This window comes from Terrapene carolina, unplaced genomic scaffold, assembly GCF_002925995.2.
Source record: "Terrapene carolina triunguis isolate 2854851 unplaced genomic scaffold, T_m_triunguis-2.0 Scaffold130, whole genome shotgun sequence".
Taxonomy (NCBI): domain Eukaryota; kingdom Metazoa; phylum Chordata; order Testudines; family Emydidae; genus Terrapene; species Terrapene triunguis.
In genome coordinates, this window is record NW_020664481.1 from 6014179 (window position 1) to 6026619 (window position 12441).

Here is a 12441-nt window from a genome sequence, read left to right on the forward strand (position 1 = left end):
GTGTGTGTGTGTGTGTGTGTGTGTGTGTGTGTGTGTGTGTGTGTGTGCGCCACACAGATACCCAAGGTGGCATGTATCTCTGACCCAAGATATAAAGAAGACACATTGTGAAATGGCTTTAGAGATGGTCAGGAGTGGATCAGACACTCCAATTTACTCTGATGTCATTGCTAAGTTGATATTGTCCAGTAAATGCAACATCCATTTGTCCCTTCTTGTTCTTAAATTCAATTTCTTACTAAAATATTAGCAGCCTTGCAGAGCGTGACACTGCTTGGCTCACTCTCATCGGCCCACCCACAGACTTCTGAAGATGTTTCATAGGAAGTTTGGGTGCGATTCCCATTGCATATCCTGAGCTGAATGTGACTCCTACAGTGGTAAGGGTCTTAGAGTCCAGACCAAGCCCAATTGTCTATGCTGCAATTTTTAGCCCCAAAGCCCAAGGCCTGCGAGCCCAACTCAATAGACCTAGGCTCTGAGACTTGGTGCTGCGGGTTTTTTAGCGCAATGTAGACACACCCTAAGACAATGGCAGAGGAAGCCAACTGCACGAAAGGGATGAACAACTTCTGCTTGACGTATGGTTCAAACATATCACAGGGTTTGAGAGAGAACTATGGAGTCACCCAGAAAAGGAGTTTGTTGCTAAATGGTCTCTTGCCCAACGGTTAGAGTCTGGTCTTGAAAACCAAGAGGGGACGAGGCCGGCACTAAGAAGGGAAAGTCTAAGGAGGAAAGAGGGAAGCCAGGTAAACTGAGAGAGACGAAAATGTAGCAGATGAACCCAAAGGACAAGTAAGGACATAGCTGAACCCAGGATACGAGCCCTTTCTTCTCAAGCTTTACCTATAACACAAATATGCCCTTCTGCCCACCCAGCGAGGACTGAGGTCACCTCAGAATGTGCTTTGAAGGAAGCTTTGTGGCTCGCTTTGCGGCTCGCTTTGCATTCTCATTGATTCTCTCTCCCCTTTCCTGGGTCAAATAAGCTTTGTTTTAGTGAAACCAAATCAAAAGCTATTGACTGAGCCTTGAGGGTACTGCTGCGTGGCAGCCCAAGGTGAGGTAAACAAGGACAGGCCGAAGTGTGTTTGTTCTGGGGTGAAGGAGGGGAGCAGTCTGCCTCGGCTCAGGTCAGGTTCTTGAGTCACAAACAAAAAAAGCTGTGTTCGGAAAAAGAGTTAAGGTTGAAAGCGAGTTTCAGCGGAGCCCAGATTACACCTGTTCCCACCAGACTCCCCATCACAAAATCATCCAGGCCTGCTCAGAGCGGGATTAGATGACACAGTAGTAAAAAAAATGCCAGTGCCTTGTCTACACTAGCACTTCCACCAACGGTGCTGGTGCTTAATCGATGGTAGGAGACTTTCTGAAAATACTCCCTGTATGCAAGGCCAGTGAGGGAGGGAATATCCCTCCAGTAGCACTATCACTTAACAATCCTGTACTACTCCATGCTCTGTGGGTGCTCCCCGTGTCTGGGACCCACCGCCAAACCCAGACCCAGTTCACTGCCGTCAGGTGAGTTTAATTGATGAACCAGACCTCCTGACTGGCGGAAGACTTCAGCAGGCACATCCTGAAGCCCTGTAACAGCACCGGGTCCCTGGCTGCTCAATAGCATTCCACGCCGGCTGCTGGGTTTCTGGTTCTGCTCCTAACTCCTCGTTCCTGGCTTCTTCCCGTTGACTCACCGTTCCTGGTTTCTGCTCCTGGTGCCAGCCCCTGCTCTGGCTGATTCTCTGGGTCTGACCCTTTGCTCCTGATTCCCAGCGCTTGGCTCCAGCTCGCTCTCTTGGTAACTTGGCTCCTGATTTGGCCTCTGGCCACTAGGCCCCGTCACCTCCACACCGACCACAAGGCCAGCCTCCCACCCTGACCATTAGGCAAGACCGCCCCCAGCCTGCTTCATAGCACCCAGCGCCTCTCACAGCTTTGCTGCCTGTACCAACCATTTCATTCAGCTAAGATGTGCCTCCAATTCACTGTTTCCCTGTCGTTATTTTAAGATAACCCAAGCTAACAAGATAGAGTAAGTTAGCGGAAAACTTCAAAGTCGGAATTACTTGGAAAGCTCCCGGGGCCCTGCAGAATCTGACAGCACGGATCTGACAGACAGGGGAAAGGTCAAATTTCTAGGCTGCCCAGGAGGAAGTGAGTTGCTCTGACATGGAGAGTGCCATCTGTGCCAGCCTCACGTGCTGCCCCTTAAACCTTTTCCACGCTTCCTTCACAGGAGGGTTTTCAGCCTTCGGACTCCTCAGTCTAATTGGTATAATGTACATGTCCTCAAATCAGAGTGAAGCTCCGGAGCTCTCTGCTAAGCTGCACTGCTGCCCATTTCACATGTCCCTTCGGAGCCTTATCCATCATTATCGCACACACGATGCAGCTGAGTTTCTCTTGCCCTCATGGCTCAGTATTCTGGATTCTTCCCAGCATTTCCGCTCCTCGCCATTAATTTCATTAAACTTATTTACTAAACTAAGCATCAGCTTGCCCAAGTTTAAGGACTTTGCCACTGTGGATGTTAGCTCCAGAGGGTGACAGACCAACGCGTGTTCTACTCCCAGGTCAGGAGTAGGAAAATCCTAGGACTGGGAAAACCAGGCTCGCTGTACAGTTGGAGTCCTATGTTTGTTCCCAGGCATTCCTTTAAATGTCACCTCACACCCTATTCCTAAGAGGTTGGGGCTTGGAATCACCATGCTGGACAAGAATGCCAGGTCCCAATGTGCTGATGAAGTATCATCTCATGCTCACCCAGCATTACCGCACATTGCTGTAGTTTCAAACACAGGCATTGACATGTGGGGCGTCCGACTCTGATCATTTTGTCCTTCAGGACAAGCAGATTGGTGGCAACCTCAGGTGGAGGAGTAGTACTTCGCTCCAGGGAAAGGGGGCTGGATGCCTCACTTCACTCATCCAAGCTTTTGAAAGAACAGTCTTGGTGGGTTTTAAAGGGAGTCCCATCCCATCCTTCTCAGGCAGAAGGATGGCAGCTGCCTTACAAATCCTTGAAAGGGAGCAAACAGGAAGATCATTAGGTCTATGGCACAGATATTAAAGACTCCGATAGGTCCCAAAAAGATATGCAATGTTACATGATATCCCATTACTGTGCACAAAGGGTTGTTCATATGCGCTTTTGTGTTGCTATTAATAATAATTACTTGCATTGTGGTAGCACCTAGAGGTCCCAATCAAGGATCAGGGCCCACTGAACTAGATAATGATAATGAAAAGACAGTCCCTGCTGCAAAGACCCTAAAATCTAAGTGTAACACGAGAGAGAACAGGTGGTTACAACACCTATGTTGTTTCTAAACCGTCCCTTTGTAAGGCAGCACACACTGTCCTGCCGAGCGATGGATTTTTGTGACAGGGCCTGTTGTCTGCAAGAGAGAGATGTCCTGCAACGTCCATTGAGTACAATCTACCTGCACAGAGTTTTGTATGTGGATTGAGCAGGGAAATAGTCCTGATTAAAATGAACTCGCTGTGCTCACCTCAGCACCAAGGGGGGTATTTAGTTCCACATTGCAAAGCCAGTACACAAAGGCAGTCATTTTTCTCTTAACCTTCAAGGAGGCCATATTCTCCTGGGGAGAACAGAGAAAGAGAGGCGCTTGTGTTCCTCACGCTTCCTACATAGCCTCAGGCTTCTAGGGCAAGAGACTCACTTCAGTGGCTGCCCTGAGGTTGCTGTATTTCTTGCAAGATGCTGCACAACATTTTTTTTTTTAAAAGAACTTACTGGTTTAGCCTCTTCCTATATGGAGGGATGAGAAAAAACAACAAAAAGAGCATGAGTCACTTTTCATCCCACATATACACCCCGCTCTGCACCCAGGCTCTCTCTTCTCACAGCATGCATGCACCTGCTGGCTACGATGCAACAAAAGCCTTCCACTTGGAGGAGGGCTTGGAAGATTTTTGACACATCATTGGTATTTCATCCCGCAAACCTTGGTTTGAAGAAGCACGTCAGAGTGGGGACTGAGGAGGAATCATACAATTAAGCTGAATGATTTTTTCAAGGAAGCTCATTTGAACTTGGCCACAAAAGAGAGAGAGTGAGTCTTTCCCAGAACCTTGCCAGTCCCTCCCCTCTCTACCAGGACACCGGCCATCTTAGCCTTTTTCAAGCTATTGGGACCACAAGCCTTCTCGGGGCTACCCGGGAGCTGCACTCTCTCTTTGAAACCACCTCCTCCTCTTACTTCACTTTTCCTCACTGGCATTTTCTCCTTTAAATTGAGAGACAGATTTTCAAACACGTTAGGCATCCAGTTGTGCACGCAAAATCCAGTCCCAGTTTACATACGCACTTATTTTGATTGCATGTGCAAACTGGGTAATTGCACATGTAAATTAAGCATGCGCTCTGGCTGTGTAACTGCTGGCCTAATTTGTTGAGCATCTGGCCCTTTGCACGAATTAAGTGGCGGTGAAAGATTGATATCCATGACACACAAAATCCCCTATTCACTCATTGGAAAGATATGTAATGGGCAGCAGGAGTGCAAGCCGCACCCCCTTCATTGTCCCACCAATGTCTCTCAGACTTATTCCAGCACTAGCCAAGAATGGGAAATATACACCTTAGGGTCAGTTCTGTCCTTGGCCTGTCTTCTGAGTATGCCAAGCACGACACAAACAAGCTTTGCAGTGGGTTGTGTGTTGTGGATCTGGTCTGAGATCACCGCTCAGGTTTGACATTGTGGAATTCACATCTTGAAACCTACCTGTTTGTTTACTGAAGCCTCTAAATAGCTGCAGTTATCCCTCTGTCCTGTACAATACTATGATGCACAGTGAGTCTGTTGCATCAATTCACCTTGGTGCTGCACAGCACTTGGAGGCTCGCCTGAGGTAGCTTTATGCAAGGATACATTATTATTATTCATTATTAATCAAAGCAGGGCTTTGGATTCCAAGTTGGCCATTTACTCTGAGCTTCACCAACTCAGAAAACACAAAACCAGACAGAACGAGTTTATTCTGCAAAGACTGTTGGGAGCTAAGAGGAGAAGGAGCAGATCACAGATATTAAATGACTCGTGTTCCATTCACTGGCCACAAAGCCATTAGACAGGGGGTATTCATTAAGAGGACCTTTGGGAAGGCCACTTTTTAACTTCATTCTGTCGGCACCAAGCAAGATTCAGACTTTCCCTTAGAGCAGAGTCCGACTGCAAGGCTCACTCTCATTTTTGGAAGTGCCCCCAATGAAGAATGACTCAGCAATTAGGACCCCAAATGATTCCTCGCCTTCCTTAATAGACAGTATGTTATAAACAAGTAACGTTCATCAGGCAACATCTAGACAGCGAATTAAATAGCCTACAGAAAGTCCGTGCAATCCACTCCAATATATCCTATATCCTCTGTGGCAGAGCTCTGACCTTGTCCCCGCGGGTCCTGCGCTTTAGGCGGTATATGCTAGCCTCAGTGGCTCTCTGTGACCCTCCACGTAGCCCTTCTCTCTCTAGGGCCGGGGTTACAGTCTACTGAGCCGTTTTCATCATAAGCCAGCAAGAAGGTTGGTGAGAGAACTCCCACAGTCTCTGTTGTCCCTAGGGCTTGTTTTAGAACAGTTTAGCCTCCTGTCCTGACAGGGGCCTGACTTCCCCTCCCAGGAGGTGTTCCTGTAGTGGTGGGTTGGGGGGGAACCCGGGCCCGCCCTCTACTCCGGGTTCCGGCCCAGGGACCCTAATGGTAGCAGCTGTTGGCAGCCAACCTTTCACTGCCAGAGTTGCTACATTTCCCTGGGCCGTTTCCCCACAGCTCTCCTGCTTCTCCCTTCTTCACCCTTACCTTAGGGCTCCCTTATCAATAACTTGAGGGTGTCTTCGTTAACCGGCCCTTCAGCCACACTTCCTCTCCTCTGGCTCCCCTCTGCCTGACTGGAGTGAGCCCTTTTTATAGTATCAGCGGGGCCTTAATTAGAGTCAGGTGGTCACATTAGCTTAATGCCCTCACCTGACTCTTTGCAGGTTAATTGGAGTCAGGTGTTCTCATTAGCCTGGAGCAGCCTCTGCTCTGGTCAGTCAGGGAACAGAAAACTGTTAATCCAGTGGCCAGTATATCTGCCTTCTGCTGTACCCAACTGGCCTGGGTCTATCACACCTCTTATGGGGAAAAAGGAAACTACATTTCAAGGGTACCAAAAACTATTGGCTTATAACACCAGCCTGCTTTCTTGAGCAGACTGCAAATCTATAACGCATCAGCCATCCAGCACACTGTCTGCGGCACTAGGGACTCACCCAATACAAGTCACTTGAAGTTAAGAAACACATGTCGACTTCATATGCAGTGGTACTTTCCTGGAACATACAATGCACACCCAGCTAAAGGGCACTCCTACGGATGTACAGGGAAGACTATGTTGAGACAGATGTCCCAGGTGATGATTTTTCCATGAGGCTTTTAAAAGACAGAGCCCTGATCACCAAGGAACAGTCACTCAGTGGGTTCCTCTACAGCTGTGTCTAATAAGAAGGCCATTTTACATGTTGTTATAATATATTTCTTCACTGCTCAAAATACTTCCTAAAAGCGGATCATTTTAGCCTTCCATCAATTCACCAAGAGGTATCAGAGATGCAGAGGCCAGCAGTCACCAAAAGAAGTTCTAGGGGACAATCCTGCCTCCATTGACAGCAAAGGGAGTTTTGTTATTGACTTTAATGGAGCCAGGGTTTCACCCCTAGAGTACCAAAGCAAAAATCACTCCAGGGCAGGACCAAGGTGCCATTTCACAGCTTTTATGGGGGGAAAGGGGAGCACATGCCTGTAACTGATATTATAAGTCTTCACATGCACCCTGCCTGTCCCCTCTAAAAATATCTATACAAAGATACATTCACTAGGACCTAAATTCCCCAGGGCAATTAGTGATATTGGCTGCCTCCATTTCTGGCTAATCCACCTGAAACATCTTCATAGAGGACTGGCTTTCAGAGGGGAGGTGCTCAAGACCCTATAAGGTCTCTCGGGTTGGTCACCCAAAATCACCAATCACTTAGTTGGTCCAATAAAAGATAATACCTCACACACCTTGCCTCCCAAGTCACTTTTAGACATTTAGGCCTGGGCCGTCCTGTTGTTCAAAGCTGAGTTATTGGTCTGTGACTCGTTCGGAGACTTCCCTTCCCTGAAGACCTAGAGATTTCACGGTGGTCACTTACTGGTTCTGTGCAGAATAGAGACAGTGTCGCTTCGAGCTCCATCCTTGTAATATGCCCAGATCGATATCTGGTATTCTGTGTTCTTTTTCAATCCTGGTAAGCTGGCAACAGCCAGGTTCCCAGCAACAGACAGCTGTAGCATGGAGGAGAAATGAATGTAAGTAGAGTTCCCAGGCAGCTGCAACTACCTGGTTGAGTATGGCATCTTAAAGTATCAAATCCTTTCATAACAAGAGGCACTGTTCTCTAACATGTCTCTTCCTACAAAAGGACTGATCACCTCAGATAGAATGATCTGAATGCTCTTCGCATAAGGACACCCAGTATTTGCAGAGTTATAAAGAAATGATGGTCCAACCAGGGTGACTATCATCAGGACCTATGTTTCTGATGTCCTTGCAAAAGCCCAGCCACAGTTAAGTTGTTGACCAGTAAACAGAAGGGGGGGTTAAGTAGAAGCTCTCCCAACTGTCTCCTGACTCCAGTTACCAGCTTTGTGATGCTGCTTCTGGAACCTGCAGGATGCTTTGTGAAAAGTTGTGTGGCCACGCCTGAGGAATTAGAGGTCTTCAAAACTCTACCCCATCCCCCCTCCAGCCCCTATTTTTACTTTAAATGAACATTGCACAGTAGGAGCTCAAAATCTCCTGAGGTTTAAGCCGGTGGTGAGGAGAGAAGAGGAAGTAGTTTTGTTTACGGATCTCTCTCATTCTCTCTCTCACACACACACAAACACACACCCGTCCTGAGGTACTGCGCACTGATGTAATTTCATTGAAGTCAATGGAGCAATGGTAATTCACACCAGCTGAGGATCTGACCCATCATTTTGCGTGTGGAGAAGATAGGGGGTACCTACATGCTGGCACAGGACTTTGGGGCCAAATCCTACCCTCATAGCTTTCATAAGTGTAGATGAACTAGGGCAAAATTTGGCCCTAGTTAGGGTTCTGTAGATGCCCAGGCAGTCTGGATATGCTGATGACAGTTAATAGTTACTTTAATACCAAGTCTTAGGATGCTCATTCAAGAAGCTCCAGTTACCTTGCACATGTCTGCAGTCACTTCCTCACTCAGGACTACACTTTGTAGACCACATGTTAGTATCCATGTAGCCGTTGGCAGGGCATGTAATATATACATGCCCAGCAGCCCTTAAACAGGCAACACACCGTCTGTGATGGAAGTGGGAATTGTCTGTAATATTTTTATGAACTACCTGTATGACTCTGTACCTACCACCCAGTGGGCGTAGAAAGGTTAAAATGCTGCACCGGGACAAAGCAGGAGACATGAGGTGTTTCGTCATGTAGCTTCTGGGAGGCTATGAATGGGTCATTAAGGACTGGCTGGAACCAACCTATATCAATGGAAGCTCCTAAAGAGACAATGGGAACCCCAAAGAGCTAACTACTGGCACTTATCAATGGGAGCTCCCGGCGGGCTGAACATGTGACCGCAGCATGACTTTGCAGCAGGTGGACAATGGGCGGAGGTGACAGGGGAAGGAAATGAGGATGGTCCCCAAAGCAGCATGACTCATGGGAGCCCTGGCTTTCCCCAGTATGGACTATGTCTTAACCTTGCCTTATTTATGCTAACCTAAGCCCTTCCCTGATGCTATATTCCAGCTGACTAATAAACGCTTCTCTGTTTTGAAAAGGTGCATGGAGTCACTGCAGATACTTGCTGAACTGCACTGACCCCCGAAGAGAGTAAAAGTCTGAGCAGGAGTCTGCCACAATAGGCAGAGCTCACAATGAGAAACAGGAGTGCTGGAGCCTCAGGAGCACCCTAGGAGGCATTGAGGCCCCATGGTCTACCCTTGTAGCAGAGTGTGACCCCTTGGAGGACTGGCACACTGAAGGGATCTTCCCACAGGACTGCTTAAAGGCCAGGGCATAGCATAGATCCTGTAAATCCAGGACACCACCTCATTCTCCCCAGGCCTATATTGTACCCTACCTCCTGGGAGCTCTCTTCTCCACTTGCATTCCATTTAATCTGATAAACCAGGACATCAGAGGCAGCGGCTGCTTCCCATTGCAACTGGACATTGTTTCCTGAGAGCTCAGCCACCTTCAGGTCACTTGGTGGTGGAACCTTTACTGAAAGACACCAAGAAAACAAGCGTCGGGAGCTGGTTGTACAGAGTCAAGGTACAGAGCAGATGGTCAGGGAGAAAAGTATCCACCGGCAGCTGTCTCTCACTAGCCTGCCATTCGCTTCTTCAGACCCCAAATGACAACAGCTCATCATGAGGGATATGAATAAAATATTTGTAAACACTAATTACAGATGATTATTGTATTTGCGAGAGGACATGGGCAGTGCTGGCGCTGGGAGCGGGAAGATGCCGGGAGTGGCTTTCAAGGACAAAGAGGTTAGTATTATGCCATGTGCTAAACTCCCGGAGAGGCAAGAGTGTCTTTTCGGGGGTCTTCCTTACTTTTATAATTTTGGATGAATTTGTTTAAACTTTAGCGCTTCTAAGAGTTCACAGGACTCCCAGCGGCAGCTTGGGCGAGGCACGGTATAGACAAGATACAATGCAGCAGACCCATCTCGGCATATAAATAATACAGCTGGACGCACACACAAATCCTGCAAAGGTTTGTTTGAGTTTTGCCCTGATGGCTTTTACACCCCCTCCATTGGGTTCGCTCTCTGCGAATATTCTAACACATGCACATTTTAAGCCTGAATGCACAGGTACCCACCCAGTTTGGTGTGCTCACTGCAGGAGAGGCAGCAAGGACACGTGGGAAGGGTTTTAACCAGGCTGCAAGTTTATTAGTCAAATTACATCCAAGGTTCCTGTCGAGGGACAGCTCAGTGCAGTCACTTGACAACCCCTCGATCCTTTGCCAATTCTTGGGGTGCTCCCACCGTGGGGGTAGCCAGTCATCACACTAAGTGATTCCCTGCGTGCCTCCACCCACATCCCTTCCCCTTTCAGGGGTTGAAGCGAGAGAGGACTTTGACCTCCCAGCCAGCACTGCCGTAAAGTGCATTGGTGGGGTGGTCCCCCTGGTCTAGTGTCCAGTGTCCCTAGGGGGTTAGACATGATGCCCCCATCTCATAAGATGATGCTCTTGGGATGCCCACTGTGTTACCTCTTTAGATCTGGAGCCTAAATCAGCAAGTTCCAGCACTGGGCCCCTGCCAGAAGTTGCAATAACTAAACGACTCTCCCATAGCTCCCAGCTGTGCCCTCTGGGAAGGGGAGAATTTCAGCCCTCCCGTTGCCCAAAACCCAACCCCTAGGTTTCACAGCGAGGAAAGCGAAAAAACCCACCAGCCTCAGCCACACCTGTGATATGGGAAAATATTCCTTCCCAGTCCCAAAGCTGTGGCTACCAAAGCCTGCAAGAACCTGGGAAAGGGGCAGAGGGGCTGACTGCTGGAATGTCAGAATGTCACCGTCTGTTTGCGGATGATTCACAAATGGGAAAGCGGGAGGAATTATCTGAATAACTTAATTCTTGCAAATGATTTACCCAGACCTAGCTGTGATCCATTGGGTACTGTATAATAAGAATTAAGGCAGGCTTCTATGTGTCTGTTTTTCCCCTAAAATGGTGAGACTTATTCTGCATTTCAACTTTCCTTTACAAATATTTTCAATGGCCTTTTTCAATTTGCTGTCCCACTCTGGTAATTGGGAAACAGGGAGTCGCATCCACTTGAGGGAAGGAGTAGTAGACCAGCTAAAAGCTTCCAGGCTCTCACATACGCAGCAAAAACACAGGATAAAGCAGCTAGTGATGGTGTGAGAACTGGAATCAGAAACAGGTGGAAAGTGCTGGAGGAGGCAGGTCAATGATTTAGGGAGGGACAAAATGAAATGTATATGGGAGGAACCAGGAAAGTGACTGAGGGAGAGACCCCCAGGTGGAGGGGGGAATGGGATGGAGGGAAAGGGAACAGAGCATACAGAGGAAAAAAGGGTCAGAGAAAGGGAAAGACAAGAGTAATCAACTAAAGGAGATAGAAAATGATTGAAAGGCAGAGGGATAACATGAGAAAGAACTGTTTGGGATGGAAGAGGTGGGGACCAAAGGAGGGAGAAGACACACACCCTTTGAATGACAGAGTTATTTATTAATTCCGGTGTTATTATTTCCCCAGCAGAAAAGGGACGACTGTATTTATCTGCTTCACTTGCAGAGTTTTCCTATACAAATAAGGCGCCACCCTCTATGGAACTTAATGCAGCTCTCAATGGTCCCCTTCCCACCATCAGGGAAGAGGGAGGAGGAAAAAGTGCTGCTGGGAGCCTGTGCCAAATCTTTCTGGAGCTGTTACAAAGCTCTGCAGTGACCTGGAGGTCAAAGGCTCCATCCCATTAGCAGTCCCCTGACTGCCCTGACTACTTAACAGAGCTCGGGAAACAGCAGAGGACTGCCTGCCCACCGCACAGAGCTGCACACCGTTCCGGCAGTGCTGGCGAGGCCCAGCAGGGTAACGAGCGGCCGGGAGTTGGAGGCGTACGTAAATGGATGAGGACTCTGCTACTGCAAACAGGAGACTTCCAAGGGCTTGCCCATCGTAACAAACCAGCATCAAGTACTGGCTCGCCTTTGCGAAAGGAAAATTAATAGTTTCTGCTGATTACATAATCCTCAGGAGAGATTGACAGACACAAACACCATCATTCTCCAGGCTTCTTCAAGAGCTGTCAGCCCGCGCCTCTAACCAGTTCTCCTTGAGGGGCCATCCCAGAGGAGTTCATCCTGGATGAAAGAGAGGTACGTCGACACTGGAGGTGTCATTTCCAGCTTGGGTAGACATACGAGTGCTCGCTCTCACCTACCAATGCTAAAAATAGACACGTACCCACGGCAGCACAAGGAGAGGGACGGGCTAGCTGCCCTAGTACAATCCTGCCCAGGACCCTACGTATTCACACGGGTGGCTAGCTATTCCCACCACCCGTGGCTACACATCTATTTTTAACATGCTGGCTCAATCAAAACTAGCACCTGTACATCTACCCCAGTCAGAAATTACACCTCCAGCTCCACAGTAAACGTACCCTCAGACACAGGGACATATTCTGTTCCCAACTGCACCCACATAAACCCTAGAGTAACTCCACTGAATTCAACGGGCTTCAAAATACAGCTGGATGAAATTGTGTGTCTGAACCTTTTTTCAACAAAAGATGCAAATTGGGGGACACCAAAAACATTTAACAAATCCCTGTCACTTTCACCAGATTGTTCATGTCAACCCC

General features: G+C 48.2%; 1 protein-coding gene across 3 annotated transcripts in view; it reads right to left on the bottom strand.

Moving 5' to 3' along the window:
* Positions 1 to 12441, bottom strand: part of COL20A1 (collagen type XX alpha 1 chain) — a 99385-nt gene that overhangs the window by 45769 nt on the left and 41175 nt on the right. For all 3 annotated transcript variants that reach the window (XM_026652796.2, XM_026652797.2, XM_024219197.3), the window contains exons 18-19: positions 9168 to 9310; positions 7203 to 7335 (exon numbers count right to left, since the gene is read on the bottom strand). In XM_026652796.2, the coding sequence (XP_026508581.1) occupies positions 7203 to 7335; positions 9168 to 9310 (276 nt within the window). The remainder of the gene's footprint in view (positions 1 to 7202; positions 7336 to 9167; positions 9311 to 12441) is intronic.